At 35.6% G+C, this 19,209-nt stretch overlaps 1 protein-coding gene and 1 pseudogene across 2 annotated transcripts; both read left to right on the top strand.

Moving 5' to 3' along the window:
- The first annotated feature begins 2,316 nt into the window (after positions 1-2,316).
- On the top strand, positions 2,317-13,782 carry LOC127427418 (protein LSM12 homolog A-like). Of its 2 annotated transcripts, XR_007894934.1 has the most exons (6): positions 2,317-2,491; positions 5,947-6,080; positions 6,398-6,507; positions 8,518-8,644; positions 11,214-11,385; positions 13,141-13,782. XR_007894934.1 is itself a non-coding variant. In XM_051675023.1 (5 exons), exons 1-5 carry the CDS (start codon positions 2,365-2,367, stop codon positions 13,231-13,233), a joined length of 591 nt encoding a protein of 196 aa, XP_051530983.1. In that variant the 5' UTR covers positions 2,323-2,364; the 3' UTR covers positions 13,234-13,782. The 2 variants fall into 2 exon arrangements, 1 of the variants encoding a protein (XP_051530983.1); XM_051675023.1 differs by lacking the exon at positions 11,214-11,385 and having other exon boundaries at positions 2,323-2,491.
- Positions 13,783-13,930: 148 nt separating this feature from the next.
- LOC127427402 (leucine-rich repeat-containing protein 70-like) lies at positions 13,931-17,237 on the top strand (annotated as a pseudogene).
- Positions 17,238-19,209: the final 1,972 nt, after the last annotated feature.

Below are 19,209 nucleotides of genomic sequence, written 5' to 3'. Positions count from 1 at the left end.
GTTTTGCTTTTTTGCACACTTGTTCGGCCTTGCACTAATGCTTTTATTAAAAACAAGTACAAAATAAATAAATAACTTCACATGTCATTGAAGTGGTATAACAGATGAAGGGGACAACAGACAATTTCAAATATATTTTCTAAAACATTTGCAAAACAGTGTCAAGCCATTTTATATCATTAAAGGTTAGGTTATAGAATGATACCTTTTATTTATTTTACCTATTTGAAAGCTTTTTCATGACTATAAAAGCCAAGGGACATGTTTGTCAACATATTTTGATATTGACCCAAATGTTGTCAGAAATAACCTATTTTGTGAGACACAAAGCTGTCTTTACACAAGGGGGCGCTAGCAACTCACAAAACTGAATCCTCCATTGATCTGCATTCAAATCTCATCTCATTTTTTCACTCTGAAGAGTAATTTTAAATTAAAGCTGATAGTTGCAAGGATTCATACTTGTTAAATCCACCCCAGCTGTATCTATAAAATATATTTTTAAATCCTCCAGGAACACTTGATTGTGATTGGCCCATTCTGAACAGCGCTGCCAAAAGTAACAGGTGCCACCTGACAGTGCAGTCTATGCGCTGCCTGCTTCAGCAATTCGATAAAGCAGCTGACGGACAACTAAAACAGCTGTTAATGAAGCTCCAGCACCTAACTGTACCGATCCAAAGATCCTTTCGAGGCTAAAGAGTCTCTGATCCCTCATCTGTTTCTATTTCACGTTACCGCTTTTACGGGCGCCGCAATGGGACAAACAAATCTTATGAATAATAAGACACGATTGTGTTGCAGTATTTTGCGATAAAGTTTTACTACAAAGATTTTACCATTTCAAACAATTGCAAAGACAATTAACTTGATCATTAGACAATAAAAAGAGAAAGACAACTGAAATGCCCACATCCTGAAGAAAATACCGATGTTTGCAAGGTAGCAAGATAATGGTTTTAACCAGTTAACCGATATATATATATATATATATATATATATATATATATATATATATATATATATATATATATATATATATATATATATATAATATTATACTTTGTACACACACAACTCACAATGTGTGTGCGCGAGTGTGTGCGTGCATTGTATATACAGTATACATTCTTTTTTAATTTTTAAGTATAATATTTAAATATTTTATGTGCGTTATATTTATTGTTATATTTGGCTGTTTTACGTATATAGTGACTAATAGTAGGCCTATGTATCTATTGTTTATCGATGTACAACATAAATAGTGTTAATTGGTTTTAGGTAAAATGCCGATTAGAAAAGTTGCAAACTCAAATGTTTATTGCAGAATTTTAATAATTAGGTCAAATTAATAAGAACAATTCTTAACCAGTATCTAAGGAAAATCAATACAGTGCTATCTTGCAAATATACAGCCAGAGAATACAAAGTATCCAATCATACTGTACATAAAATATCCATATTTAACTAAACAATTTTTCTTATTTTTTTTTTAATTATTATTTAATTTTCCAAACTGCTTCTGTAAAACTTATGCAGGATATTAACTGCTAAATTAACTTTTTATAATCCTTATGATAACATACAAACATGCAGTTTCCAGAACAGAAAGAGAAATAATATTCAACGCCAAGGGGATTAAACAAATGTGCTAAAATGACTAACACAGAGATAAATACTACAACTACTACTACTAATAGCCTAATAATAATAATAATGATAATGATAATGATAATAATAATAATAATAATGATGATGATAATAATCATATTATAATAATAATGATAGTAATAATAATAATAATAATGATAATAATAATAATAATTATAGTAATAATAATAATGATAATAATAATAATAATAATACTGGTAGTAATAATAATAATAATAATTATAATTATTATTATAATAATAATAATGATAGTAATAATAATAATAATGATAATGATAATAATGGTAATGATAATATTAATATTAATAATAATAATAATAATAATAATAATAATAATAATAATGATAATATAATAATTATAATTATAGTAATAATATTAATGATAATAATAATAATATAATAATGATAATAATAATAATTATAATAATAATGATAGTAATAATAATAATAATAATAATAATAATAATAATAATAGTAATAAATATGGGAGAAGTAAATAATTTTAGAAATTAAAAAATAAAAATAAAAATAAAGCATATAAAAACAGACAAATAAATAGTCATCAAATAACAGAGATGGTGCAACGATATAATTGATGTCTTTCCTGTCACCTGACACGCGTCTGTGTCGTAGCAGTCACGCCGTCACGTGCGTTTGCGTAAAGCTGGCGCTCCGGTTTCCCTGGCGGAGAAGATGGCGGCTCCTGGACCGGGGGAGTATTTCAGTGTCGGGAGCCATGTCTCTTGCCTCACCTGTTTAGGCCAACGTTTGCAGGGAGAGGTGCTGGCTTTCGATTACCCGTCCAAGATGTTGACTCTGAGTATCCTTTTAATCCGCGGGGATGTGTATTAAAAGGCCGGGTTCGTGGAGGTCGCGCGAGCGTGTTTATGTGTGTGTTAGTGGCCTCATTTAACATCTATTCTTGCTTTATTTACTTTCTGTATTGTGTCTTGAAACGGTGTGTAATGTTTGTCACTTGGGATTTTCTGAAATTACTTGATTTGATGTGGGTTCATTGATTAAAATGACGCTCGCGTGTGTTTGTAAGTTTTGTTTGTAGTTAGCGTGTTGATTAGCATGTCCTCGCGAGTATTAGCCTGCGCGCTAAGCTAACGTCTGTACAGTGTATTAATGTCAGCACTTATAGCACATGTTACACTGTTACTATTACGTTACTATTCTCTCGCATATTTGATGAAGCATTAGGTTTATCTAATGACAGCCGTAGAGGAGTTTATGTCGCCAGTAATCATGACGTCCAAGTTGGGCAGTATGTTAACTGGTTTTATCAACGTAAACGGTATGTAATTATTAGCTGGTATCTAGTTGAGTTGTTCTCAGATTGATAATATAACATTGAATTGTTTGATTCCTATAGTTCTTCCCCTTGTTATGAATACCGGAGATAATGTGAATATTAGGATTGGAATGATTCAAGGAAAGGGTGACAGGCCAGTCTTTCCATTCAACATATAGACTGTTTCACGCATCAGTTGTTCACTCAGATCAATACAGTAACTCATGCAGTGACTGAAAAGATTGCTAAATTGCCAGTGGTTGGAGTGAAAGTGGTTAGTCTTCCTGCTCGTGGCTTCATAGATGTTTCTGTATGCAGTTTTTGAGACTGATCAGATGAGGGTGTTGACACACCCCATCCACTGGCATGAGCGGAAGATGTCATATTTTAGTGGAAAGTAGCCTAATACCTATGCAATGCATTTAATTTCTGCTGCAGGGTGGCAGACATATTTAAACTGTGGTGATGTGACGTCAGAAGTTTTGTTAGATAAATATACTGATTGGCATGCATGTTGGTTTTTCAGGAGTCTACAAATGGGGATAATTTTGACTTATCCTCGATTATTGATCATCAGTGTAGTCTGCTGGTCACAAATACAATAGACTAACATATAATTTAATATTGTCTAAATCCCACTCGTCCTTGTGCCATTTTAAATGTGAACGTTGATGCCCTGACTGTTGACAATTTTGTTAACCCATCACTATCCTGAGGCATGTTTTTTTTCCCCCTTCTGTCTTATGATGTATGTTTTCCAGGCATACTCAACCAGTCATTCCCATTACTTTATTTAATTCCAGTTTCATGCTGTGTTTTGTCTCTCTGCTTGGGCTGTCAACTGGGCTGAGAAACTAAACTAATTTATTTTCCCTTTAAGATTCAAATTTAATTTGAAATTTGGAAACATTTAAAGGGGTCTTGATGACATGAGAAATAACATTTTCCTTGATCTTTTGACATATAAGAAGTTATTGTACTACATAAACATGCTGTTAGTTTCAGAACTCAAAACTTCCTCCTCACTGCGAAAAGATCATTAGTTGAAACCAAGCTGTCAAAACAACTCGTTCTCTTCTTCCTCCACATTGTGATGTCACACTGTGGTAGATCTGACCACCTCCACAAAATCACATCAATGCCTACATTACCTTATCAATTCTATAGCCCCGCCCAGTACCAGTATCGATGAGCAGTGAGATGGCAATAAGAGAGCAGGTCATTCAAGAGCAGAGAGCCAATCATAACATTGGGCATTTACTGTCAAGTCTTAAAGGAGAAGGAGCACCAAAACTGAACACAGTTTTACAAATATATGAGTTTTTTTTTTTTTTTTTGCACAAAAACATTAATATTATAAAAGAATGTTCTCAAGGAACATATAAAAATAATTATAAAAAGGCATGTCATGACACCTTTAAGTCAGCAGATTTTTAAATTCACGTTGTTTCTTAGTCCACAAGAGTTTGGAATCATATTATTGCTAAGAACATTCCTGGCTGTTAAAAAAAAGTGCAAAAAAATAATGATTTAGTCAGTTCATATTCTCAATTGTTAAGTAATAAATAAATCGAGGGTGGTGTGGAAACACTTCAAGAGACCGTTCTGTGTTTACATAGTTGCACTGGTGCCACAGTATACTACCCCAGACTCAAGCTTTATAATAACGGTGATACCACAGTGTTTATCATTCATTACAGTTCTATGTACAGTAACAATATTTCCAGATAGTAGTGGTATTCGGCTGAGCTCATTGGTGAAGTGGCTCAGACTCTGAGCCCAGGGGCTGTTCAAACAGATGGAGCACAACAGAATGGAACTGAAGGTGACACACGTTTACAAACTCCCTTCTTGAATGAAGGTTTTTGAAGGTTTCTCAGCTCTGAAGGTCCTCACAATGCAAGTGAATGGTGACCAAAATTTTGAAGTTCCAAAAAGCACATAAAGACAGCATAGAAATAATCCATATGACTCCAGTGGTTAAATCCAGGTCTTCAGAAGCAATATGATAGGTGAGGGTGAAAAATAAATCAATATTTAAGTTCTTTTTTTTTACTATAAATCTCCACATTTTGACCAGCCCCAAACAGTATATGGCTGAATGTGAAAGTGTAGATTTACAGTTAAAAAAGGACTTAAATATTGATCTGTTTCTCACCCGCACCTGTCATATCGCTTCAGAAGACATGGATTTAACCACTGGAGTCGTATGGATTACTTTTATGCTTCCCTTTGAGCCTTCAGAGGTTTTGTCACCATTCACTTGCAATGTAAGAAACAACAAAGCTGAGATATTCTTCTAAAAATCTTTGTTTGTGTTCAGCAGAAGAAAAAGTCATACACATCTGGGATGGCATGAGGGTGAGTAAAAGATGAGAGAATTAATTTTTGGGTGAACTATTGCTTTAAAAACACTCGAGACACCTGCATTTTGTTACACTGTATTTGTTGCGCTGCATCTAGCCTTTTTTGCAAGAATGCAATTGTTCTGAAGTCATCGTCAATGCTTGACACATATCCAAAATTCGAATGTTGAATTTAAGAATTCAGATGTGAATTTTTATATTAAATTTGACAGAAATTTAAATTTAACAGACTTATTTTACGTTGGTCTATTAGATAAATGGCTGTGTGACCTTGTGACGTCATCCTGAAACAAAGTGGCAGACTACAGTGGTAGTTGAACTCCTTATTTTGGTTGTTTTTGGCTTCACTGTATTGTTCACTGGGACTAGGGGCGTGTCAGTGAGGCCTTTTGATGTTTAGTAAATAAAGGTCTTGTTTAGTACATTTTGGGTTGCAGCATCTACTTCCTAGGCATATGTTCTTTTTCGGTTTGCTCCTGGTCTCATACAACTTGCGTTATGTTCATTAAATATGCTGCCACATTCTCGGGTAATGACAGTGGGATGAAAAAGAGTTTTTGCATGTTCTTGTCTTGCTCTCTCTGTTAGGTTCATCTTTAACCTTTGTCTCAGAATGTCCTTCCTCCAGTGGTAAGCCCAACCTCAGTGATGTCATCCTGGTGAACTTAGCCTATGTTTCAGAGGTGGATATTATTAATGACCGCACTGAGACTCCTCCTCCTCTAGCATCCTTGAATGTTAGCAAGGTAAAATCACCTGCAATGATGTTGTTGTTTTTTTGGTTCATTGGTCTACAATGCCCAATTGGTTTTGACACTGAAAATATTTAGGAAACAATATAATGTTTTAGAATTGTATGATAAAATTATTGTATGTTTCCTTTTGTCTCTTATTTATAGCTCATTTGTCCTATGCTTTGTCTTTGTTGTCTTACACAGTCATGTGGGGGTAAAAATCACTGATTGCACTGATTAGCTTTTAACATTAAATAATGCAATATGGAGATGGTTTTCTGACAATATATTATTTATTTTGATATGTCTTATTTCCGTTTCACTTATAGCTTGTCAGTCGGGTGAGGATGGAAAAGGAAGACAAGTTGTCCCAAGCCTATGCAATCAGTGCCGGGGTTTCAGTTGAGGGCCAGCAACTATTCCAGACAATTCACAAAACGTAAGACTCACTTGCTCGTGATATTGAACCAATTCAAGTATTATTATTATTTATTAATACTGCATTTGCATATTACATTTTACTATACAGTATAGGGCTGGGCGATAGGACAATGTAATCGGATATCAACTATGTCTTAAAAAGATCCTGATGCCGATTGCGAACAGACAGTGATTGACAATATCGGGAAATGGCAAAACCATGAATCTGGGAAGTCACCAAATATATTAAAAAGTGGCCAGGGTGTAAAACTAGCACCCACCACCCGCAAAATATGATGAGGCTGAATCCAGTTCGCAAGCTCCTCGTCCAAATGTATTTCACGCACGGGTAATTGTGCTCATCTACCCGCAACAGGTGGGTGATCTGAAAGACGTCTCGCAGTGACATGACAAAAGTTAATCACAAAGACGCGCTTGAAGAAACACACTTATATTTTTAAGAACAGACAAAGAAAAGCAGACAGTGCTTGTGTCTGATTCGCTCTTTGTTCAGAGGCGTGCAGCACGAGCCTGTCATGTGGAACACACGCATGTTGGCATGCAGTGCAAGCCTGTCTCGTGCAACAAGCACATGCAAAGAGTTTTCACACTTTTTTTTTTTTTTTTTTCTCTGTTTCATTCATCTGGAAACTGTGTGCAAGAGTAGTGTCGTCTATGAGAATGCTGCAAATTATTTCCGGTCATCTCGGGAGGTGCTGTGAGTTTAGTTCGCTTTGTTTCTTCGTGGTTAGCATTCATTGTGAACGCAACTCTGCAGGTGGTTCAGTAATATATATTTTTATATTAAAGAAACAAACACGAAAGTGATTAAGTCATGAAGTAATACAAGACACGTTCACCTTGAACCTAAAATTGAGTTCTATTTTATTTTGGCAGCATTAACTGTATTACCAAAACGCAATACAAACACACATTCGATAAGAACACAGATTTGGCAGCTTTATTTTGGGAACACAAGGGAATTTATTAGGCTTATTTATTTTGATTTATTGTCTTTACATTTATAATTGTCTTTAGTTTTTAATCTGTTTTGTATATGGAATTTAGTCGTTGGAGACGATAAATGTTTGGATTTGGGGAGGTGGTTAAAAAATGTTGATCACTATTTTATTTTTGATGATGTAATCGGATAGCGCAATATTTTAAGGCAATTATCGCTAAAATATTTTTTACCAATTGCCCATCTCTAATACAGTAGTGATATTTCTTTCACAGTTTCTTCAGTTTCATGCTTCTGGTTAAATTGAGTTTTTATTTTGTTGGCATGCTGAATGAAGGATTTTATTTGTATGTTTTTGTTGTATGATAACAGCTTTCCACGTCCGGCTAAGCAGATTGCTATATGACTTAATGTGTTTATCATACCTCTAAAGGCTGTGATATTATTATATAAACATAAAGTCTGCATGTGCTGCGCACTTTATAGTAAATGAGTGTTCTGCAGTTTGTCATTTATTTCACACACAGATCTAGCATGATGATTATGATGAGGTATCAGTGAATGAACACCCGGCTTCACACACTCATTTTGCAGCATGCACCACATGCAGACTGTATGTTTATTTACATCTCAGCCTTTTATGGTTTAATCATTATAATTGGACATATCACAATTTTACTTTGAATAATTGTGCATTCATACATTCATTTTATCCCAAGTATGTCAAATTTCTTGACATTCCATGTTTTGTTGGTTAATTCTGTTTTTATGATTGGATTCCATGATTCCGTCCCTGTTTTCTGCATGTGAAAATCATAGGGCCCTGTATTTAAATGTGCATCAAATAAATTTTTTTTTTTACCATGCCATTTTTTCCATTTCCATTATTGTACATCTAAATGAATGCAAGCTGAAAAGTCTTGCACAAAAATTACTGTTTGTGCTTCAATATAACTCGTATATTCTTTCATTTCAATCATTTTGAATTGGCATCTTGTAACTGAGGTGTCTACTTTTCTGAGGTGTGCCCTTCTTGGGTTTATGTTGTTTGATATCTTTGTTCTCTAGCATCAAAGACTGTAAATGGCAGGAGAAGAACATCATTGTGATGGATGATGTCGTAATCTCACCACCATACCAGGTGGAGAACTGCAAAGGCAAAGAGGGAAGTGCTCTAAGTCATATACGCAAAATTGTGAGTATCTCTGTATATCTATTTTTCCGTTCAATTCAAGGGTTGCCGTTTTTACAAAAATCATATAAGATGAGCCAGACGTCATTTTAAGTGCCACCTTCTGTAAATGTGATTTGTACAGATTTCATGTTAATTTTAGTGCTTCGTTCCATCCAAAGTTGGATGTGGGATATTATTACTACTTGATATGCATGACTTCAACCATAAAGACATTTCAATAACGATGTATAAAGAAAAAAATGGCAACGCTACCATTAGCTATGCAGGTGTTTGACTGTCAAAACCAAATTTCGAACAATAAGTGATGCTATACTGTGTTCTGCAGGTGTACGATGAGCAACCAATTTGTGCTGCAACAAGTAATTGATAAAACCAATAATTATTGATAATGAAAATCATCGACAACAAATTTCATTATTGATTAGTTTGATATTTGCGGCAAGCACAGAGATGCTCCGTCAGTGATGTCACTTTACAGCCCAATGAAAATGTGTTGCATGATTTAATGATTGTACTATATTAAACTGTATAGCCCATTTCAAGACGGTTTAAGGAAGTGGTGACTTTTTGTTCCTTGAACATGTCCTGGTAGTTGTCGAACTCGCTGCATTCCAAACGGCATGAATCACCCTCCGAAGGGCACTTTGAATGGAGAACAATTATGATAACCATGCTGTAAGATCACTTCAAAAAGAATTTCCAATAAAAATGACTCAAAAAGGGAGTTCCGAATGACCTTTACATTTTAACCCCATACTTTTTATACTTTCAAAGCTCTCACAGTGGATGGTAAAGTCTTCGAAGGGAATAGAGCATAGGAATGATCACTTCTGAGTGGAACGTACCCTCATTCAAAACAGCAGCGGAAGGCACTTCATTCATAGTGACTAACACAATTGTCATAAAATGTCATTATTAAAATGTGGACTAGTGTTTTCACAGTACCAATATTTCAGTAATCGGTACCGATACCAGTGAAATTTCTCGGTTGTTGATACCAATTTCGGTACCACAGAAAAATATGCTAATATGATAATAATTAATAATTTTATTTATTTATCACACATTATACATTTGCACATAAACAGTGAAATTCTTTTTTTCACATATCCCAGCTAAGCTGGGGTCAGAGTGCAGGGTCAGCCATGATACGGCGCCCCTGGAGCAGATTGGGTCAAGGGCCCAACAGTGGCATCTTGGCAGTGCTGGGGCTTGAACCCCTGACCTTCTGATCAGTAACCCAGAGCCTTAACCGCTGAGCCACCACTGCCCCTAATGTAATTAATTTCATCATCAAAATGGTGTCTAGTCAATAAATTCTTAACTTTTAACAAGTGAAAATAGAACTTTTCACCATGTCATTGCATTTCTTTTTGCCAAACTTTTATTCAACAGCAGTCTTGCTTGTGATATTTTGATTAATTATTATTACTACAGTGAATATTACATTTTACTATACAGTTGTAATATATTTTTATTCAATTTCTTAAATTTCAGGCATCTAGATTTTATTTTGAATCGTTCTTTTATTATGACGAGTGTTTTTTGCCGGAAGCTTCACTTTCCCGGATAAACAGTTTGCGACACATTTGAGTCACATCTGAAATCTCATCTCTTTACATTGGCCTTTGAGTCTGACAAATGAAATGTAGGACACAGTTATGGAGTGTTTTAGACTACTGGTGTTTGTGTATGTGGTAATTTTGAAATGTTGTGTTTTAAATTTTATTACTGTGAAGCGCTTTGGTCAACTCTGTTGGTTTAAATGCGATATAAATAAAGTTGAGATTAAAGAGCAAATGCTGTGATTTAATTATATAAATATATAGTTTCCATGTGCTGCGTGGTTCACAGTAGATTAGTGCTCTGCTCTGTCATCTCATACAATACGTGAATGATTCTCAATATCTGTGGAGTTTCTAGTGGATGAACGGTCGGATTTAAAGTACGCAGCTCGTCCACAATAAGATTGCAGACTTTAGTAGTTTAATAAATCACACTAGAACATATCACTATTTTAATTTGATTAATTGTCCATTTCAGTGTACAAGGAGTAACAGCGCATGCTCTCAAAATGAGCATTTTAAAGCAGTCGTGTCAGTCATATTGCGTGCTGGTACCAGAAAGAGTCGGTGCTCGGTACAACCGGTACTGCAGAAACACTGGTATCCTTACATCTTTTTTTATTTTAGTATCGACTTGGTACCGAAGTACCAGTACTTTTGACAACACTAATGTAGACCATGTTGTTTGGTGGTTGGATGCTCCCTGAATGCCTGGAACTAACGGAAATTAGTGTTTAGATCTCTGAAAAGCAATGGCAATGGCAATGGACGCATGAAAATGATGGCTGAATATGTGAAATATAAACAACTGTAGCACACATCTCTGGTAGGTGAAAGAAATTTAAACCAACGAACTGTAAGTTTGATAGGTAAAGCTCTAAAAGTGACTATAGATCACTGCCATTATAATGAATGAAGCTGCACAAGTCATTAACGTTCAGTCATTTAGCAGAAGCTTTTATCCTAAACGACACACACAAAAATAAATCCTTACCTTGTCTTAGGTCACGCAGACAGCTTCATTGAATGGCTTCATTGATTATAACAGAAGCAGTCCAATATTCCCGATCTCTTCGCTGAGGAAATAATTGTGAGCATCTACACTACGATACAATTTCATTGCCTCTCTTGCGTAGACGCTCCATATCAACAGTACGTCTGGATAAGTCACTTCAGGTAAACATTTGATGTTATTTGAGGACTATCCCAATTAGCTACCCAATTAGTTTTCACCAAGGGCCAAATTCTGTCAACAATACAAAGCCAAGGGCCTCCGCCCTCAGTGTTATGAAAGTGTTTGTGCTGTTGCTATTATTATGGTTATTACTATTGTTGTTTTTGTCACAGCATAAATATTCATATTTTTCATTAGTTCTTTTTCTCAGTATTTGTAGCCTGTTTTATTCATTCAAACAATTACGAACATTTTGTATACAGATGCACAAAACTACACAATTATTGTTGAAAATTATAAAACGAAGAAAAACTTTAATAAACAATCTGGATCTCCACATCCTCCATGCGAGTCAACTGTTCTCCAAACGGGATCTCCTCCCTGCACTTTCCCTAATTGCAGATTCAATTCTTAGACCTATTAGTATTAATATTGTTATTGTTCTTAATGATAAAATAAAGTATTTCAGTAAATAAAAGACATTTCTTGTCATAGAAATGATTTGTAATACTATGTATCATATTTTATACTGTACTATACATGTTAATCTTAATGTGCACTATTCCTCGTGTATTTGTATCACAGTATTTGTAACACCTTGTGCTATATTATCCAGACATTATAAAAAGAGTAGTTGGCTTCAGGAGTCCATTTGGAATACACAGTACTCGTAGCAACATACATGTGCAAATATAAATAGGATGGATATTTATGCAACAGTGCTCTGCTCATATCACTTGTATAAAAACAGATTATATACACCTAAGAATGCATCAATGCCATGGAAAGAACATAATGAAACAGTTATGCCAAATTGGGTAAATAAATGCTTTAACCACGTTCAATATATTAATCTCTTGCATTGATTGCTGGGCAGGGCAGGAGACTGGTATAAATGTGTTAATTATGTTTTTCTTTTTTTATCATTTACGGACTCTGTGTGTGTGTATAGACCTTTCGTCTAACAAAATCACAAATTTGGTGTAAATAGGCCTTTAGTGCGGACCAAACATTTGTCTCTCACGGGCCAGGCCGTTTTGAGGAACGCTGCCTTATACCCTTTATTATTTCTGTTTAAAATAAAAACTAATTTGAACTAAATGCAGGAAATAAAATATTTTTATCCAGTTATCAAAGAAATAATCGAAGATGAATTGATTAGCAGAATAATCATTAGTTGCAGCCCTATATCTCCTGCAGGTGTTTGCTAAATAGATTTTATGTAATATTGGGACTTTGACTTGTTGATGCATTTTATTTGTTTAAAAGTTTCATTAACTGTGTCAACCTGTGTGCTGCCATTTTTGTGATGTTGTACACTTACAGTACATCTTGGTGAACAAGTTGTAGATTTCTGCATGACTTTCCAATCTAGAAAAACTAGACTGGTGTCCAGTTACACTTTTTCAAGAAGGAATGTAGGAATTCCAACTGTCCGAGTTGACAGAGAAAATCTCTTTAAAATATTGTACATATTGTGGGTTGCCTTCTCTTAGGTGGTAACTTGTTTTTAATTTGGTTACCCATCCCCCACCTACCCAACACAACCCTTTTTTGGTCACTTTTGATAGCAAAATAAATTAATCTTGCATGACAAACTGTATTTTATAATGGTGACTGAAAATGTTTACTTTTGCGTGATGCTGCATCCACACCTGTATGAGCATTAAGTCCAAAACCAGTGTTCCAATTGTATCGTATCATCTCAAATTACTTGCTGTGACTAAAGTATCTTTTCCTTTTCTTTTTTTTTTCAGGTTGAGAAACATTTTAGAGATGTGGAAAGTCAGAAGTCAATGCAACGTACACAAGCACAGCAAACACAGAAGGACTCGTCTTTATCCTCCTGAGTGTGGGGCTATGGCTCATACGGGGAGGGCACCACGGGCATCAAGGGCCTAACAGCTGGTCAAAACCAGCGCTCTTCTCCCCCTCTGTGGCGTAGTCTGAGGGTGGATGCACCAAGGGCCAAGGGTTTGGAAGATCAACAAAAGAAACAAAGAAAAAAAAACATTTAAAAAAAGCAAAAATGTTTTAAGGAAAAAAAAAAAAGTGAGAGTGAAAAGAGTTAAATTAGACTTTATAAAGATAATTTAAAACACCAACCATCAAACAACCATAGTTTCTTTGACTAACAGTGTCTTATTCCCTCTCTGCCCCTTCTTCCTCCTATGTTTCATCTGAAATAGCTTTTCATGTTTTCTTCTCTTACATCCCTCCTTCGCCTTCAATTCCATTTTGTCAAAAAAAAAACAGTCAGAAATGCTTGTTAGCTTTATTTACTTTTATTATTTTTTCTTTTGGCTGTTTATGTTCTACAAGTGTCTGTCTTCTGTATTTTAAACAAAATGTGACTTCAGATTCAAGGACATTTTCTAAAATAAAAGTAACAGAAATTCTGACTGTAATACTGTACTTTCAGTAGCTCTTTCTGAAACCTGAACTGGTAACATGTTGTGGATGAAAAACAGGTTTAAAAATAGCTGGAAATCATAGCATGCATTACGCCCTCTCAGTCAGTGGTTTCAATGCTTAAAACTTCTGTTTACGTTTTTTTCACCTTGCTATAGAGATTTATTCAAATATTTTATTCATTTTGTAAAGAATGCCATGGATATGACACTGAACAACTAATTAAACTTCTGATAGGGGGTTTCTTTGATCAACTTCTATAGTGTTTGAAATAGCGGGCTACCATACTATTACTATTTCTGCAGTATAGTAAGCACACTGTGCACACTATGTTAATTTTTAGTATGCATGGAATACCCAGTTGACGTGTGTGTGAAGTGTACAACAGAGCACCCTGTGTTCAATACTGTCTCTCACAATTCACTTGACTGGATCTTCCATTTCCAGTATGATGAATGAACCAAGTAGTATCAACTGTGATTTATTCATTTATTTAAATATCTCTTCTCGATTCATTATTTGATTAGACAGTCAAATATTAAGACAGGTATACACAAAATTGGACTAACTGAATGCCACTCTCCAAATTACATGCAACGTGATGGTCATGACAACAGTATAGCGTATTGCATGTTTGTCACGTTTATGGCATTTAAAAAAATTATTGGAAGCATACAGTTTATACTTTGCAGTACTCTCTTCCGAACATTGCCAGAGTTACACTGATTCATGCAGCATTAGTTTTGCTGGCCAATTGTGAACTTTCTTCCCAGTTACATGTTTCCTGGAATATTTTTAGAAACTGGAAAAGATATGTGATTCTTGGTGTACATGTAATTCTAATAAGGTTTACTGGTGTCTTGGCATCGTTGGCTACAGACTCCTATTGAGTTGTCTTCGTTGTGCAGCGTGGAAACTTAGAAATGTTTATGTTGGAGTATAGGGAAATATGCACTACTACCTATGTGTGAGGCTTTTTACATCTTTGTCTCTTCACTGCATAACTGCTAGTTCCATATTCTTGAGGACTGGTTTACACACTTTGTAGTAAGTTCAATTCCATCAATTTGTGGAATAATTTTATCTGTAATTCCTTAAATATTACTTTAACCTAAGTAGATGTCTCAACAGAAATCTGAGTGAACACATCTGTCCAGAAAATGTGTTGACCAACATGACACTGGTGGACTCTGTGTGAAACGATAAACAGATTAAAGGTTTTAGCTCTTTATATAATTTGAGTGTTTCATGCTAAGCCACAAATCCAAGTAGATCTCATTCTGCAATCGTGCTGTTTGGAAGAATTAGAAGCTGTCCAAAACTTCATTGTATAAGATTTCTTTCCAGTAGAGAAAAATAGCAGTTGTCTTTTTTTCTTGTCAGCTCAACCTGACTTACCAGACCATCAAGACGAATACCTGCAAGTGTACTGGTGTTGATCTACAAGCTCAAAAACAAATGTATTTATTTTTTTGTACGGACTCCAGAATCTCTGAGATGAAGTGGATGTTCGGCATCATGTTTTTGCCCACCACCTTCTCCCTTTTGAGGGGTTCGAAGCTCTGTCCTCATCAGTGTTTTTGTTACGAAGAGTCTGATCTAGTGGACTGTCAATCCAGAGGGTTCACTCGCATTCCACACAGTATTCCACGTGGCTCCTGGACCTTGGTGGGAATAAATTGTCAGAGTTGAGGAGTACCTTCTTTACTGGGATATGGGCCCTCCGGGTACTTCTGATTCCCAAAAGCAGCATGCAGGTGGTGCATTCTAAGGTGTGCTCTATTTTTTATCAGAAAATGTACATGGCATAGTTAATTGCGAACTTTGGTAATGTGCAATGTGGTCTTTTATCTCTATATTGGTTCTCCATTTCAACACTGTTAGAAACCAAATGTGCAAAAACTACCTAAGAGTACAACAGCTTGTCACTGGGGTAGTACCCTTAAAGGTACAACCACTGTACCCTTCTTTACACCTTAATGCACTTCCATGTACTCTTTAGGGACAGTTAAGATACAAATACATTCCGATTGACATGTAAAGGGTACAGTGAGTGAACCTTTGTGGGTACTGCCACAGTGAAAAGCTATTGTACGCCTAAAGGTACAAATTTTGCAATTGTTTTTCTGACAGCGAAGGACCATTAACTAAAAGTGTATTGTCTTCCAGGCTCTTTCCTCTCTGATCTTTCTGGAAAAGTTGGACCTGGCTCACGATGAGCTCCGTGTCCTTCCTATAGGTTTCTCTGAAGGCTTGACTTTGCTTAAAGATCTCAGAATTTCTCACAATGTTCTGGAACGTCTTGAAACCCACTCTTTAGAGGAACTCGAAAGTCTTGAGAGGCTAGACCTCAGTTATAACCACATCCAGGTTATCGAAATTGGAGCATTTCGTAGGTTTACATTGCTACGGCACCTGAACCTCGCATGGAATCAGTTGACGGTACTCCAAGGAGGACTGCTCGCCATGCAACAGGGACTCAGAGTTCTTCCCTTGGGCCACAACAATATCTCCAGGATTGAAACAGAAGCTCTGGCCCCCCCACAGACCCTTGCCGTTCTGAGCTTAGAAGCCAACCAGTTGAGGAGTCTTAAGTTCAAGACATTCTTAAACCTTCAGACACCCAGCACGCATCTGCAACTGTCAGAGAACCCCTGGACATGTGACTGCGATCTGCATCGTATCTTCAGTAAGATACTGCACGTCAGAGATATCCATGTAGATGATTACTGGAACATCACGTGCACATGCACCTCATTTACTGGCTGGGGCATCTCTGGGTTTGATGCATAGTCATCTATGTGTTGCAGAAACAGCCACTGTCCTGATCATAACTGGAACTTTGATGGTCACTGTGGTGGCTGCTATGGTCATGGCAGAACGGAAGCAGAAAAAGAAAAAGATGGACCTGGAAAAGCAAGGGAGCGATCCAATGTCTTTGGGGGTATAGGGAGAAATGAAACACTACTGCGATGTAAAAACATCCTAGGAAAAGTCCCGGTTCTCCCGATGGCCAGACTGCCCCTGGTCCATACAATGCAAGTGAATGGGTGCCAAAAAAGGGCAACATAAAAGTACACCAGATGACTCTGTTGGTTAAATCCATATCTTCTGAAGCGATATAATAGGTGTGGGTGAAACAAATCAATATTGAAGTCCTTTTTCTACACTTTCACTTTCTCCTATTTTTGGTGATTCCCATTTTTTTGTGCATATCGCCCCCTACTGGGTAGGGAGGTGAATTTATGATTAAAAAAATGACTTAAATATTGACCTGTTTCTCACCCAAACCTATCATATTGTGTCTGAACACATGGATTTAACCACTGGAGTAATATAGATTATTTTCATGCTCCCTTTATGTGGATTTTGGAGCTTCAAAATTTTGGCACCTATTAACATGTATTGGGAGGACCTACAGAGCTAAGATCTTTTAAAAAACTTCATTTGTATTCTGTAGAGGAAAGTTATACACATCTGGGATGCCAGGAGGGTGAGTAAATCATGAGAGAATTTAAATTTTTGGGTGAACTATCCCTTTAATGTTTCTGAACCTTGCAATTTTCATTTTGTCCAGTATGGAAATATTTTTACAATAAGTACTATTACATTGTTGGATTAATGTAACTTTCCAGTTCCCTTATTGCTACTTTTAATGTTGATAGCATCTTGCTAATAACTCTCAATGTTGGTAATAACTTGCTCCACTTCTGAAACTGCCTTACTTTTAGTCTGAAAAGCTTTTTTTCAGTCTCTCAAATAGAGATCACTCTTCATGATCCAATCAATTCCCCATAAATAAAATAAAGTTCCACTGTACATCTGTGGACATATAATGGGTTGTGAAGGCCAATTCATGTTGACTTTATTCAGTTATCGCTTATTGGAAGGCAGCACCAGCATAAATTGTCCAGACTAAGCATTGCAGAAGACATTGCTAAAGGAAGTTGCAAAACCTAAATTGGAGTATAATTTAAGAGCTTGGTAGAGTTCTCAAGCTGAATGATGCATGTAAAGACAGAGGTTTATTTACTCTTTGCAACTAAATACCTGGAGAACCCAACTTGAACCATGGGGACAGCCTGTTATTTAATTAATCTAGTGTTCCTTTTAATTTACATAAAGGTGTTCTAGTAAACAGTGCATTATTGTGACGTGTGGGAAAGGATGTGCTGCATGCATTTATCAATTTTCCTGATATGACCAGTTCAGTATTCATAGTGATCTGTTTTGATGTGTGTTTGTGTCATTTGTGAAATCATTTCATAATACTAATAGTAAAAAAAATAAAAATAAATTGTGACCTGTGGTTTGCTACTATATGTAGTCCAATTTGTAAACTGCATGATGATAATGATATTTCATCAAACTCTCTTTACTCTGTTTATAAAAGGTCAATAATACAGTGAATTCTTGATACTATTCTACCACAAACATCTTTAACGGTAATGTGGACAACCATAGTTGCCACTCCATTAACTGTCATCTTACTATAGCCAGGGTTGGGAGGGTTACTTTTGAAATGTATTCCACTACAGATTACAGAATACATGCTGTAAAATGTCATTTGTAACATATTCCGTTAGATTACTCAAGGTCAGTAATGTATTCTAAATACTTTGGATTACTTCTTCAGCACTGGTAGATTTTTTCACTTGTTTTGATTATAAAAACTCTGCCAGTACAGTAAGACAAAATACACATGTTCAAAATACATTCTCTGAAAAACATAAATATCTTATGCAGTGTTGTTTCTAAAATAAGATCAATCAAATTGATCTTGTTTTAAGGATTTTAAGATATTTTTTTACAGGAAAACAATAAAAATAATTATCAAGAATACGATATTTGCCCTAATATCAATGGTCTTACTAGAAAAAAAGAAATTATGATCTAGCATGAATTTTCTTGATAAAAAAATATGATCGTGCCTGATAACATGTGGGCTAGAAATAGCATTTTAGCTTAGCATAAAGCTGACAATTTACACAAGGTTTATTTCTATTTCTTCTGCTCCAAACTTACTTCAAACTTACTTCTCTGTCTGCTCGTATGAATGTAACACATCATAAGAAAGTGTTTCACCGTTGTTCAAATGCACTTTGGATCGCATCATTTATATGTATAAATGTTTTCCATCTGAAAGGACTAAATATTAAATGAAACAAATGACAATAAAATGCAAAGTAATTTGTTCAGTAATCTAAATACTTTTTGAATGTAACTGTATTCTAATTACCAATGATTTAAATTGTAACTGTAGTGGAATACAGTTACTTATATTTTGTATTTTAAATATGTAATCCCGTTACATGTATTCCGTTACTCCCCAACCCTGACTATAGCCTACCTACACCGATCAGCCACAACATTAAAACCACTTGCCTAATATCGTGTCGGTCCCCCTCATGCCG

This window comes from Myxocyprinus asiaticus, chromosome 36 (assembly GCF_019703515.2).
Source record: "Myxocyprinus asiaticus isolate MX2 ecotype Aquarium Trade chromosome 36, UBuf_Myxa_2, whole genome shotgun sequence".
Taxonomy (NCBI): Eukaryota; Metazoa; Chordata; class Actinopteri; order Cypriniformes; family Catostomidae; genus Myxocyprinus; species Myxocyprinus asiaticus.
This window is presented reverse-complemented; position numbering and strand designations above follow the sequence as displayed.

Coding starts and splice junctions, on each gene's coding strand:
- LOC127427418 (XM_051675023.1), top strand. CDS start 2,365: ATGGCGGCTCCTGGACCGGGGGAGTATTTCAGTGTCGGGAGCCATGTC. Junction 2,492..5,946: donor GTCCAAGATGTTGACTCTGA/GTATCCTTTTAA, acceptor CCTTTGTCTCAG/AATGTCCTTCCTCCAGTGGT. Junction 6,508..8,517: donor TTCCAGACAATTCACAAAAC/GTAAGACTCACT, acceptor TTTGTTCTCTAG/CATCAAAGACTGTAAATGGC.